General features: G+C 33.4%; 2 protein-coding genes across 2 annotated transcripts; both read left to right on the plus strand.

Moving 5' to 3' along the window:
- Positions 1–3,495: 3,495 nt before the first annotated feature.
- Positions 3,496–4,202, plus strand: LOC121267316 (auxin-responsive protein SAUR15-like). The gene has a single exon (XM_041171163.1). It carries the CDS (start codon positions 3,658–3,660, stop codon positions 4,033–4,035), a length of 378 nt encoding a protein of 125 aa, XP_041027097.1. The 5' UTR covers positions 3,496–3,657; the 3' UTR covers positions 4,036–4,202.
- Positions 4,203–5,485: 1,283 nt separating this feature from the next.
- On the plus strand, positions 5,486–14,240 carry LOC121268482 (kinesin-like protein KIN-5C). Its single transcript, XM_041172789.1, has 23 exons — positions 5,486–5,777; positions 5,971–6,100; positions 6,611–6,769; positions 6,872–7,221; positions 7,306–7,444; positions 7,568–7,665; positions 7,742–7,898; positions 8,800–8,869; positions 8,980–9,056; positions 9,623–9,676; positions 9,769–9,849; positions 9,931–10,042; positions 10,120–10,206; positions 10,297–10,472; positions 10,638–10,799; positions 10,913–11,020; positions 11,438–11,596; positions 11,676–11,759; positions 11,849–12,054; positions 12,144–12,245; positions 12,732–12,841; positions 13,429–13,580; positions 13,801–14,240. The coding sequence occupies exons 1-23, from the start codon at positions 5,719–5,721 to the stop codon at positions 13,996–13,998; spliced, it is 3,030 nt and encodes a 1,009-aa protein (XP_041028723.1). The 5' UTR covers positions 5,486–5,718; the 3' UTR covers positions 13,999–14,240.
- Positions 14,241–14,659: the final 419 nt, after the last annotated feature.

Below are 14,659 nucleotides of genomic sequence, written 5' to 3' on the forward strand. Positions count from 1 at the left end.
GGTGTTCATCATCCGAAACATTGATAGATATTTATCAAAGAATAGATAAAAGAGTAAAACTATTGTGCGGCCCCATTGTACCGCTGGTTTTTTTTTTTTAGTAATTAAGGAAGTGATTTTAAGTATATTGATGTATTTTTTTTAAATATTTAAATATATTAAAAAATGTAAAAAAAAAAAAATCATTGGGCGTACCCAATGCCGCCCCACTCTAGATAAAATGATGATTTTGTGAATAGTATTGAAATTGTTTGACTCAATCAAAATCATCATTTTATCTATAAATAGATAAAATTATAAAGTGAAAAAAAAATATATCAAATATAATTTTTGTTTTGAAAGTTGAAAAAGTTGTATTATTTTTTATATTTTGATTGGAAGTTTGAGGAAATTGTAATAATTATATGGAAAAGTTGAATATTTGAAATTAAAAAGTGTTTTATGTTTGTGTTTAAATAATATTTGAGAAAGAAATTATGAAAAAATTTAAGAACTTAAGAAAAATTATGAGTTAAGTTGAGATGATAAAATATTGTTATAATATTATTTTTTAATATTATTATTATTTTGAAATTTTAAAAAGTTGAATTGTTTATTACATTTTGTATTGAAATTTAAAAAAATTGTAATGATAAGTTGAGATAAATTGAAATTAGTTTAGAAACCAAATGAAACCTGTAACTTCAGTAGGAGTTGGCCACACATCCAACCAAGATCAAGAGGATTAAAAAAATTTGAAAAATTTATAGAGATAAAAATAAAATAAAATAAAACAAAATAGAACCATCAATGGTTTTCTTGGTTGGTGATATTTAATGTCCTCATGTCCCAAATGCTAATCATTTTTCCAAATCCATATTCATAATCATTTCGTGGCCGAACTTTATATTACAATTATGTGAAGTTTGGTATTGAGCTTACAATGTTGACTGTGTGATACAATGAATCTTTGAATTTTAAAACGTCATTTATAAGTGACCATGGTGGATTTAAAACGTCATATAATTGATTTTTGGTTCAAAAGAAAATAAGAGAATATGGTGGATTGAGCTTCGATCTATTAGTTTCAGTTAATGGTCGATACAAAATGTTAATGGACTTGAAATTTGAGAGATATTATTTTCTACACCCATAATCTCTTATTAAGAAATAAATAAAGTAAATCAAACGCTGTAAACGGAACCGTCAAGGGTGTATAGAAAATAAGAGTATTCTCCAATATTGGAAAACTAGTGAAGTAGGCTGTATCAATAAATGATATTTATTATTAGTGGAATTTTATTCATCAGTTACTATTTATTTTTACACTTCACATTTATAATTTTTTTTTTCCATAAAGTATGATTGTGTTTTTCATAAAATACGAGAGTATTTTTCATAAGATGTAGGTTGTAGGATAGTAAATAATGGTTAATGTATATAATTTTTCTTATAGTTATAGTTGTTTAAGTTTCGTGCATTAGCTTTAAAAAAAAGTTGATAAATCAAGAATCAACATAAAAGAATTATTTTTTTAATGCTAAACTCATAATTTTCGAGAAATGATATTTACAGTCGTAGAGTGCACAAACGTCACATAATCTCTTTAAAAAAAGTGAGTAAATACGAGATCCATATAAAAATTAGTTAATTTTTCAATAATAAACCTCACTTTTTTTAAAGTAAGTATGCAATATTTATTCACTCCACAACTGTACATAGTATTACTCAACTTGGCCAACTATATTTAGCTTTACTCGTGGTCTAAGGTCTCGTAAGTTTTCACAACTCTCTCTACTCATCTCATTTCATTTAATCATTATAATTTTTTCAAATTCTCACGTAAAATAAAATAAACAATTCAACTTTTTCAAACTCTAAACAAAAAAAATATTAAAAAAATATTTATAACAATATTTTATTCAACTTTTAACGGGCAGGTTTGGAGAGTGAGATGAGAATTTTGTAAATAGTAGTAAGATAATTTATAAACAATAGTATGATAATTTGAATTGAATATTTTGTAGGTTTTGAAAAATAAAAGAGAAAAAGTTAAATAAAAAATATTATAAAATTAAATTAATGTAAGAATATAGTTTTATAATATTAATTTTATTTGAGATTGAAAAATGTTAAAATTATTTTTATTTGAGAATAAAATAAGATTTCATTTGTAAAAACAAACGAGTCTCTGCCGTCCCGAGTGTTGTGAAGTACAAAATGGGTGATACGGGAGACTCACGTCTACGGTGGCGTCAACGAGTGGATTCTAGCGGCATAAGTCCCGGCCCAAGTCAACTATTCCATTTAAAAATTTCTCAGGCCGTCTCCGCTCTTTATTCCTGTGTTGTTTTGTTGGTTAGCACTTTCCACCTCACAAGTTCAAGTTGTCTTTTGACCATTTTAACAAGTAATGTCATCTTCTAAGACATTATTAAATTAACGACAATATTGTATCTTCTATTTTACATCATGCTGTCCACCAAACTTTTTCTCTCATCTTTTGCCATTGGACTCTAAAACAATGTAATTCTTTTGTGGTTTGGAAATAATTTCGAGTCATTTCAAGGAGGCACCCCATTTGATTAACATCAACATTTATTTCTAATTTTTTCAATGTTTGACTTTTCTTAAATGAAAAAATCATAAGCTTTGAAGTTCTCGAAAGTTCAAAAATACGAAAAAAAATTAGAAATTAAATATTTTTTCTTTTACATCGAAACGTAATCCATGTCAACATTCTATTGGAAGAAAAGAACATACTGCGTGGATATTCAAGAGTCACACTCTCTTTTTTTTTTTCCAATCAAACTCTTTTAACTCATATCAAATCATCTAATTATTATAATTTTTCTAAATTCTTATATAAATTATAAAAAATAATTATTTTTTTTTAAATTTTAAAATAAAAATAATATTACAAAAATAAATTTTAATAATATTTTATTTTATTTCAACTTTTTATCTTATTTCATCCGTAAACAAACGAGCATTTCGTCCTCTTGCTAGTTATTGAATCAAGATTCCATTAAAGTATAAATGACTGTTTAAATTTACAAAGTCTGTCAAAGCACTAGAGCCACAATTAGCGGTTGTCATTTGACTCAGTTTCTTCGGCAAATGGTACCTTCTCTCTGATAGTGAGATGGAAATTTTAAAATATTATTTTTTAATATTATTATTATTTTAAATTTTAAAAAAATTAAAAAATTTATTATATTTTGTATAAAAATTTTAAAAAAATTATAATAATAAAATAAGACAAAATGAAAATTTTGTGGTCGATGTTACTTGCCAAACATATGTCAGTTTACTGGCTTTAAATATTATTCACTCTTCACGGCACTAAAATGATTAGGATTGTCGGCCCACCCAACAGTGCATCACCGTAGGATATAATGCAATATAGTGCCATCCCATCATTGATTTTTCAAAATTTTATGTGATTTTTTATAATTATGGTCATGTATTCCAAAATTTTCTATAGTCAACCAGACATTCCTCCCATACCACATTGCAAATAAAATCCTCTCCACCCACCAATACTCCCACTAAGCCCATGTCATGAGGTCACCTCCCCTTTGGCTCCATACCTGATCTCTAAATTTTCATCAGTCTCTTGCTCTCCCACCCTGTTCTTTCCTGATCTTCCTTTGAAGTGCATATATAGATAGAGAAATGATGGGTAAGAAAATGGTGTCTTTCAAGAAACTAGCAAAGAAGGTAAAGGTTCTGGGTAGAGTTGCTCAGGAACTAACACTTCGTGAATATTTGCTCAAGGAATTTGAGGAAGCTTCTCTTTCTCCCAAAACGCCAACAGGTTTCTTTGCGGTATATGTAGGAGAGGAGCGTCAAAGGTTTGTGGTTCCAACCAGCTTTCTCTCGCACCCATTGTTCAAGATGTTGTTGGAGAAATCATACAACGAGTTTGGGTTCGAGCAGAGCACTGGCCTGGTAGTTCCATGCAGCGTGTCTACTTTCCAAGAGGTCTTAAACGCTGTAGAATGCAGCAATGGGAAGTTTGACTTTGGGAAACTGGTTGAGGAGTTCATTTAGATTGTAGAAGATGGGGTCATATATTTTTATAGGGACCAGGATATTGTTTTTCCCTAATGTAAGTGCATGGCCGGCCGCTTGTAATTCAAAGGATGTAATGATTTAGGATGTATAAGAATAAAAGCCAATTCTTCCAAAATGGTTGTGGTAATTTTCATCATTTTTGTGATATAGATCTTAGAGTTTGGAGTGTTTTGTCGGAAATTATTGGTTGGACCTGAATTGTCTTTCTGTTTCATTTATTCATTGATAAATTATTGGACCTTTAGCATTCCGGCATTCATGATTGATTGATTCATGATTGAAATACCACTCCTTTAAAAGTCTAAGATTCAACACCTCACATGTATAAATAATTATTTGAGATTATATTTCTTAATGAAAAGCTAGCGATTTATCAGTTTCGTGTAAAGAAATTTCTGAAGATGCGGTGTATGACTGGGGTTTATTTTGCAGTGATGGGTTCGAAACGCTCTACCTTGTAAGGGTTCCCGACATTAAAAAAAAAAAAAAAAAATACTGTGTCAATTTCATAGTTCTCAAAACCCAATTGCTAAATTCTTAGGCCTTTCAGCTTTCGTTTCGTGATTGATGCAGTCATATGCATATAATTTCACCGTGCTCTCACTTGCTCAGTCACACATTCATTTGCCCAACCTACTTATCTCACCAGCTTGATGCAAACAATCTTATCAGCACTAGGCCAGCAGCTAGTTTTGCAAAGAAATGTGTTTCGGTTTCCTATGGCCTGCCCAAGACATGATTCCAAAATTTAAAAATAAAAAAAAACAGAGATTCTAAATTTTGGAATACAAAAAACAGAGATTCTCAATGGCATTATGGCTGTATGTATTAGAAAGTTGAGGTCACTGTTGATGTAGTAATGTCTATCAATAATTAAACCCTCATTTGTTTTTACAGATGAGTTAAGATTAAAGTAAAAAATTAAATAAAAAATTATTAAAATATATATTTTTAATATTAATTTTGTTTTGAAATTTAAAAATTTTGAATTGTTTATTTTATTTTATGTAAGAATTTGAAAAAATTGTAATGATTAAATAAGATGAGATGGGATGAGTTGAAAATAATTGTGAAAACGTCAAAGTTTATTAAATTAGAAAATAAAATCTAATCTGATAGTTAATGAACGGCATCATATCAACGTACCATGAAAATAAAAGAAAAAAATATTATAAAACATAATTAAATATTATGAATTATCCATTTATTTTTTAATTATTTGGGTGGAGTAGTGGGTGAAGCCCATGTTTCAATTTGGGATAGAGTAGTGGGTTGGGCTTCTGCATTTATGGGCTGTGTAAACCCACTAGTCCAAAAAATAGGGTTAATCCGGCATTATACAAGAGCCCAGGGTTATTCCAGTCAAACAATTACGATCTGAATATGGATCGTCAGATCGGTGATCTGTGAATTTAAGCCGTTCGAGAGAGTGAGAGAGAGAGAGAGAGAACGAGAGCGCGTGCTTCTGTGCGAAAATTTCAAATATCAACCCCATCCCGCTCTCTTCCTAAATTCCTAACCACTGTGTGCGAGTGATAGAGATTGGAAAAGATCGATCAAACCGAGTACATATCACGAAAACGAAGCATCTCGCATCCCGTGAGGGTGAAACTTGCATTTCTGTAGCTGATCTACTCTCTCTATCGCCGCCGATCCATAATGTCCGGCCGCCACGAGAAAGAGAAGGGCGTAAATGTTCAGGTGCTTCTTCGTTGCAGGTACGCATTCCTGTCACACACATTTACAGTTGCCTCTCCTTAACTTTAGAGTTTTTCTTTGGTTTGGAATTAGTTCGTTGAGTCGGGTATTATGATTTTTTTTTTCGGATTTGAAACTACGCCTTGCAACATTTCACTGATTCGTGATTTTTTTTCCTAAGTTATGTAATTTTGTTTTGATATTTTTTCACAGGCCGTTTAGCGATGAAGAGCTCCGGAGCAATGCACCGCAGGTCATTACTTGCAATGAGTACAGTAGAGAAGTGTCAGTGTCACAAAACATTGCCGGAAAGCATCTCGATAGGGTTTTCACTTTCGATAAGGTATTTAAACGAATTCAATGTTAAATTTTTTTTTTTTTTTAAATTGCTCAGTTTATTTTTTAACTATACCTATCGATGGGGATTTTTGAAATTTGGAAAATTGTTGTGGATCTCTATATTGATGCCTTGTTTTGTTGGAAACTTAAGAATATCACAAATGGTTCACCGATCCAATGTTTTTTAAGCTGCTTTGATTTTTATGGTCTTTTCTTGGCCAGAGGGATATTTTATATGCGCTTTTTGTGTTTAGCTTAACGAGTAGGATAGCTGCGAACTTTAGTTAAGCACTTGAGTAGGTTCAGTTGGCTCAATTTGTGTACACAAGGCTTCTAATAATAAGGTAAAATGAGTTAGAAATGTATATTTTTGAATTTGGATAAACGCTTTCTTCGAGGGAGTACTGCCACGTGAAAGAGCTTCCCATAAATACCAAATACATCCAACAGTATTTTTTAATTCCAATTTTATGTTTGGTGTGGATAGTAAGATTTTGTTTGTGGATATATGTAGGTTTTTGGTCCTTCAGCTCAACAAAAAGATCTTTACGAACAAGCCGTGATTCCAATAGTGAATGAAGTTCTAGAGGGCTTCAACTGTACAATATTTGCATATGGTCAAACCGGTACCGGGAAGACTTACACGATGGAAGGTGAATGCAAGAGGTCAAAGGTATAGTTTTTGTGTTTTTTTCTTACGTTCGTGTTGATGTTCTTGTATCTTCATGCATGAATCATAAAATGAGTCTTTTAATGTCTTGTGATGTCGTGACAGAGTGGGCCAAACGGAGAATTGCCCCCAGAAGCTGGGGTTATAACTAGGGCCGTAAAGCAGATATTTGATACTCTTGAGGGTCAGAATGCAGAATACAGTGTAAAAGTTACTTTCTTGGAACTGTACAATGAGGAGATCACTGACTTGCTTGCGCCTGAGGAACTTTCAAGAGTTGCTTCGGAGGATAAGACAAAAAAGCAGTTGCCTCTGATGGAGGATGGAAAAGGTGGAGTTCTTGTTAGAGGTCTGGAGGAGGAAATTGTGACTAGTGCGAGTGAGATTTTTACTCTTCTTGAAAGAGGGTCTGCAAAACGTCGCACAGCAGAAACTTTGCTAAACAAGCAGTCAAGGTATTTTTCCTTTCTAAAGTAGTTTTCATGCTTTAGAGTGGAAGTCAAGCTTCCTTTGTAACTAACAATCTGTTTTGATTTTAGTCGGTCACATTCTCTCTTTTCCATTACAATACACATCAAGGAAGCAACACCAGAAGGTGAAGAACTAATTAAATGTGGCAAGCTTAATCTGGTTGATTTAGCTGGATCAGAAAATATATCTCGTTCTGGTGCTCGGGAGGTAACTGCAGTTAGTTTTATGCACAATCATATTTCTGCGTTTGTGTATAAGCTTGGGATTGCACAGTTAGATCTCAAGCTAAAACTGACGATTGTTCTTGTTTCTTTTACAATCATCCGTCAGGGCCGTGCAAGAGAAGCTGGAGAAATCAACAAAAGTTTACTGACTCTAGGGAGAGTTATTAATGCGTTAGTAGAGCATCTTGGGCATATCCCGTACAGGTTAGCATTTCTTTTTAGTTATTAATATATCTATTTAATTTTCTGATGAATGATCACATTTTAAACTGAAATTTAGGGATAGCAAGCTTACACGGTTACTTCGTGATTCACTGGGAGGAAGAACAAAGACATGCATTATAGCCACAGTTTCACCTGCAGTGCACTGTTTGGAGGAAACCTTAAGTACACTGGATTACGCGCATAGGGCCAAAAATATAAAAAATAAGCCAGAGGTTAGTTATATTATGCTTTTTGAGAATACAATTTTATCCGTGAACTAAAAATAGAAAAATGCTATCCATCATTCTTTTAAACTATTATATTTTTATCATCTTCTAATGAGAAATCAAATGATTGACAGATAAGTAAAACATAACAAATTTCTTTTTTGGGAATGATGAAAGGATGATAGTTAAAAGGGATGAATAGCATTTCTCCCAAAATAAGCATGCTGTCGACTGTCTGGACATCTTTTATGTGCTCTCTCTTTTTAGTTTAGCATTTGGTTATTAGCGTGGTTTATAGAGTAATGTATCTGCTGTTATCTGTATGAAGTTTTACCCATTACTGAGGTCTGACATCTAATGTGAATACCAGAATGATCACCTTGTGGAACTAGCTTGTATGTGAATACCAGAATGATCACCTTGTGGAACTAGCTTGTTTCTGTTTTCCAATTTAGAAGTAAACTTATATTAGGTTCCTTGAATGAAAGCTTTGATTTATTCAAAGCTAATCATTTTTTCCTTAAATCATCTGTTATCCTCTATTGAAGTTTGCTGACAGTGTGTTGGTACATGTCCTTTCCTATGCAGTCTGAGTTAATAGGACACAACCAAGTGTTACCATGCCTCTTTGCTTTCGGAAAGTTTATAATCAATGTCGAGAGTTTATGCTCTCAACTTATTGTAGTTGAACTTGAAAATCTAGTGGGGATGTCTTTTGGGACAATTTCCATTTCATGCAAATTCTTGTTTTCAGATATTCACGAGTTCAATGTATTTATAGGGTTTGGTTAGAATGGGTTGGTGCACATGTTGTCTTGTTACCTTCAGTAATTTGCCAAATCTCATACTAGTTGATAATGAGTGCTATTTCCATAGGGAATTCACTCTTTGTTTTGGTTACTGTTAGGTTAACCAAAAAATGATGAAGTCAACTTTGATCAAGGATCTTTATGGTGAAATTGAACGCCTAAAGGCAGGTGAGATAGATGTTTGTTGTTGGTGAAACAGTATAATGAATTTAGTGGCGTCTGTGAAATTTAAGGTGGCTTCTTGTGCTTCCTGTTTTTCACCATTGTGATTTATTCAGAGGTTTATGCTGCACGTGAAAAAAATGGTGTCTATATTCCAAAGGAGCGGTACCATCAGGAGGAGAGTGAGAAAAAGGTATTGCATTATCCCCTAATTTTTGTCTTTTCACAATGATTTTACTTGTATTCATATCTTTGTATTCATATATTTTGAGTGGAATATCCATAAATTGTTTCATTTTTATACTATTATGTGAATTTGAGATTTACTGCCTCGTTTGTTTTTGCAACTCTTCTCAACTCATTTAATCATTACAATTTTTTCATATTCCTACCCAAAACAAAATAAACAATTCAACTTTTTCAAATCTCAAAATAAAAATAATATTAAAAAAATATATTCTAACAATATTTTATTCAACTTTCATCTCAACTCATCTTATCTGAAAAACAAACGAGTAATGCTTCCGTGGCTGCAGTATTGATGTTTGGCTTATTTCAACTTGTCTAATTTCTAAGAACGGACTTTTTTAGTGGGAGGTGTCCTTGTTCAGCATGAAATAACAACTGGATACATAACAACTGGATACATATTGAATGTTGTTGATGCTCACCATCTGCATTCTTTGTTCTTGAATTTCTGAGTTTTTAATGTGTCTATTTTCTTCCTATTTATGCATGTGTTCTATACCTTGACCTTAGGCCATGGTAGATCAGATTGAGCAAATGGGGATTATGCTAGAAACCCATCAAAAGGTTTGTTCACGTGACACGAATATTAAAGACCAAGTGTTTTCTTGTTACAAATTGTTGTGATGTCTCAACTCATTTTATCATATTTCAAGCAGCAACTTGAGGAACTGCACGATAAACATAACTTCCAAATCCTGCAATGCTCCGATTTGAGTCATAAACTGGATGTCACTGAGGTCAGTCTCAATTTATAAGTTGTCGTACGTGCTTCAGAATTCTTGGGTGCATTTTAGTCTAATGTGGATAAAACCATGCAGAAAAACTTGAATCAAACCAGAAAATTGCTAGCCAACTCCGAGGAGGAACTTAAGAAATGCCAGTATGCTCTGACGGAGAAGAATTTTGTCATCTCTGAACAGAGAAAAGCAGGTTTGCATGACTATCATCCTTTTTGACATTTGGATGCTATCTTGTGTGTTCATACTGTTGCTCAATGGGTGGAACAGAAAACGCACTGGCTCATCAAGCTTGTGTTTTACGATCTGATTTGGAGAAAGCTCTTCAAGATAATGCATCATTGTTTTCAAAAATTGGTATGCAGTTTTCAAATGATTTCAAAGCTTCAAATTCAGATATCGCCAAAACTTTTTAACATTCTTCTTTTCTATTGTTTTATGTTGTAGGAAGAGAAGACAAACTTAATGCTGATAACAGATTGGTGGTGAACAATTTCCAAGATGAGCTTGCCCAACAAATTGGTTCGCTTTGCAACTTGGTGGAAACTTCATTGTCTGAGCAGAAAGAACACCTCCTGAGCGTTGAGAAACTTTCTCATTCTTTTACAGGCATACATGAGAAGGTATTAGATGATGCTTGTGGTGTAATTCTGATTAATAATTTGCATTCACCTGATGTATTCTCTGTTTAGAGATGACATGCTTTGTTTTAAGGGATGGTAGTGTTGTCATGTCATAATACCGTGCTTCATTCAACTTTGATTTAGTCACCTTGTTCCTACCTTTAGGCTGTTGTGGATGTCAAGGAAAAAATTACGACTTTGAGGGCTTTGTATTTGTCTCATATTGAGGCAGTGCAAAACGTTGTGCGATTGCACAAGGCGGGTTCTAATGCTGGACTGGAGCAGATTTCTTCTCTGGCTGCTTCTAATGCTCATTCTATTGAAGAAGTAGGTGCAACAGACGAAGTTCCCTTGTGTTTATCCCCTATCATACCTCATGGATGGCTCTTTTTATTGTGATTATAATTATTTTTTGTCATAATTTTCTGTTTGTGAATCAGCTTTTAGCGTCAGAGGCCTGTGAAGCGGCTTCAATATTTAATGATCTTCAGAGTACTCTATCCTCTCACCAAGGAGAAATGGCTGTGTTTGCAAGGGAACTGCGACAGGTTTATGCCTTGATATTTACTTTGTCCTATTGTTAACAAAGGGTAATAGCTAGAACCCCTCCACTTTTTAACATTAAATTTTAAATGGAAAAAACAGGAAGCATGACTGGTGGACAGGTGTATTTTCTTCACCCCCCTTGACATTCCTCCGAAAAATGTATATCCAATTTTTGATGGACCAAAATCAATGGAAAAGGGTTATTAATATATTATTGGAAACTGAAAAGAATTTGTTCCAATTGTTTGCCTTCTTTTGATATGAGGTTTTAGTGAAAGTTCCTTAATTGTTCTACAAATGGTTCAATTTGATTTATTGAAAAATTTGAAACTGTCATTCTTAATTTCTTCTCCCTCTTGGTTTTAATTTTTTCACTAATTTGAATCAATATTTTCTTTTGTTGGTTTTGGATTGAAAAGAGATTCAATGTTAGTGTTGAGCAAACAAGGGACATTTCTGATTTCTCTCAAGGATTTCTTCAAAAGCTTCTGGAAGAATCAAAGAGGCTTGCAAATTATGCAGTGCAAGCTGATGAAATTCATGTGAGAAGCGTTGCAGAGTTTCAAAAGGCCTATGAGGTATGAAAGAATTGAAGTTTTACTTCAGTTATTACTTCATTTGTGGAAATATCTGACATGTTGAGCATATCTTTTGCAGGAGCAGTCAAAATCTGAAGCAGACAAGCTTATAGCTGATGTGACCAGCCTGGTCACATATCACATTCAGCGTCAAAAGAAGCTGGTCTGTTTTGTGTTTGGATTACTTTTTATATGTTTTTAATTTCTGCTTGTATATCTTTGTCCAGAATTGTTTAAGAGTTGAGCTGACAGGTTGATACAAGGCTTGTAGATCTCAAAGAAAGTGCTATTGCAAACAAGGCGTTCTTGGATGGACACGTTTTATCGATGGAGGGTATTACAACAGATGCAAAAAGAAAGTGGCAAACATTTTCTACACTAGCGGAAAATGATGCCAACGATAGTGCTGAATACTCTGCTGCTAAACATTGTCGTATGGAGGTACTCCTAAAGCAATGGTAAGTTTGATTCAATGCCTTCTTCTGCCTCTAGAACCATATAATTTTTTATTACGTTATTTGATATTCTCTTTCTCCCTTTGGCGTAGTGTAAATACTGCTGAGTCGGCTTTCGAGCACTCGAAAAGGACACACGTGTGTGTGAATGAGATGGGCAATAAACATGTTTCCGCAATGGTGTCACTTGTCAGGTTAGTGGCTAATGGGCTTTAGTGGATAGCTCTTTTATCCCTATTATACGGTGGTGTGAAATTATATCTTGTTTCAAAAGTTTAAATTGATGAAAAGATATAGATTTTATTATTTATTTTATATCTTAATATTTCCCTCACGTGTGGGCTAGACTCCCTCTTAATGAGTGGCCCAACACGTAGAATATTTAATTAAATTTGATAGAGTGTAGAGTCAGGGTTCGAATTTAAGATATCTGCTCTAATACTATGTGAAATTATCACTTGTTTCAAAAGTTTAAGCTGATGAAAATATGGAGACTTTGTTATTTATTTTATATTGGAAATAAGGGAAAGAAAAAGCTTTGTATTATTAAATTCTCAACGTGCTTCTGCCTTTGTTTTTTGTTTGACAACTCTTTCTAGCTCGACCTAATGAATGCGTCATAATCATGAAGTAAAAGCCGCATCTCATTTCTTCTCTTGATGTTATGACGTTTGATGCAGGAGTGCTTCTGATAGCAATGAACAGCATGACGTTGAGATTAGTTCTGCACGGCTTGCGGCTGAGCAAGATGTGTCAAGGAATTGCGAGGAAACACTTCAGCATGTTGATAGTGAGTATTATGCTTAGAGATTTATTTGAATATGGTCTTGTTTATATAAGACTTGCAAATTCACATATGATATACCAGTGAATCACGTCTAAATTTTCCATATCCGTTGACTGAATCTGCTTGATAAAGGTAGATACATTGAATTTAAGTTTCAACCTTTTAGATGTGTCTGTAGATGCCACTGACATGATATTTCACACCGTAATTAATGAGTGATATGCTTTTCTATATCTATTTTTGTTATTATGATTCTCGTACTGGCCTGCTTTTCATTTCTGTTGTAACTGTGTAATCTTGATCTTAAAAATAAGGTTAATTGGAATTATCACTCTATGGTTATGGGTGATAACTAACTATGTCATTATTTATTTATTTCATTTGTAGAACTTGAACTGAGACGAAATTTATAAACCTAGTTTTGGTCTAAAATATAATGAAGCTTCAACATTATTGTTTTAAGAAGTGTCTGATATCTTTGTATAAAGATGAGAATGATTAAAGTTTGATGATATATATAACTATTATTGTTGCTAGTTTTGCGTCTAGGGATCACAAATGTGATGTTTTCCTCGTGAACATTGCTACAGGTGTATCTGAGCAGGAGCAAAGCTCTATATCTGGAATTTTGGAGATTGTGAAAGCCCATCAAAATATCCTTCAAGTTTTCAGGGAGGATCACTCTGGCCAAGCAGCATGTATAGAAGAGAAGGCACAGAACACCTTCCAGCAGCGATATATGGTATGTTACTTTTATTATCATGTTAGGATACTGACTTGTACTTCTGCTATTGGTTTATGCCGAAAGCATCTCACCAATCAACCTGATCAGGCCGATACCTACTTTTTTTCTTATAATTCACCGCTTTGAGTTTCTCCCTAAGCCCACTTAATATGATAGATAAACCCACTTTGTACACAAACCAGTCCATTAAGCATGCATGTTCTTAAATGGTGTGCAGGATTATGAGCCTAGTGGCACAACGCCAACAAGATGTGAGCAAGAGGTCCCGAGTAAGGGGACCATTGAGTCACTCCGAGCCATGCCGATGGAAGCCCTCATCGAGGAATTCCGAGAAAATCATTCACATGTATCATTTGACGGGAAGGAATCTAAACCTTCGCTTATACCACGCTCACCGCTCATCCAACTGAACTAAAAATTGGAGTCTTGGCTCATTTGCATGCGTAATGGAACGAAATATGTATCTGTATTATTTGTAAGAATGCAGCAGACGGAGGTAGGAACTTAGGAGGGTGTATTAATATTGTCCATGTCCAGTATAGAGTAATATTAAATCCTGTCTTGGGATTTAGCAACTAGCTTCAGCTTGCTATGAGGAATGTGTATCGACGCAAAGTTGGGTTCATGATTAAAATTTATTTTTGGAACACAATTAAATAACACCTTTGATGTTATTTGGGGCACCATATATAATGTGTGGCGATAAAAAAAACTTTGTCAATATGCTATGTGACATTGGGTCATTTTTTTTCACTTGACATTTTTTTTACATCTTTATACAATTATGTTTTTAAATGAGGTGTTTTAATAAAAAATAAAATATATAACATCATTTATAAAAATATCTTCATTTTAAATATGATTTTTTTTAAATAATTATAAAAAAAAATATTGCACATATATCGACCTTACTCTTCATTTGCGCGTGGTTCTCTCTCTTCTAGTTCTCGAACATAGCAGTAGTACCAAATCTGCCGTGCGTATTGATCATAACAATGAAAATCTTGTGTTAATTCAAGTGTGAAGAATTATGTGTCATTCGTCTAGTATCGATCATTCATATACTTCATGCAGAT

This window comes from Juglans microcarpa x Juglans regia, chromosome 5S (genome assembly GCF_004785595.1).
Source record: "Juglans microcarpa x Juglans regia isolate MS1-56 chromosome 5S, Jm3101_v1.0, whole genome shotgun sequence".
NCBI lineage: Eukaryota > Viridiplantae > Streptophyta > Magnoliopsida > Fagales > Juglandaceae > Juglans > Juglans microcarpa x Juglans regia.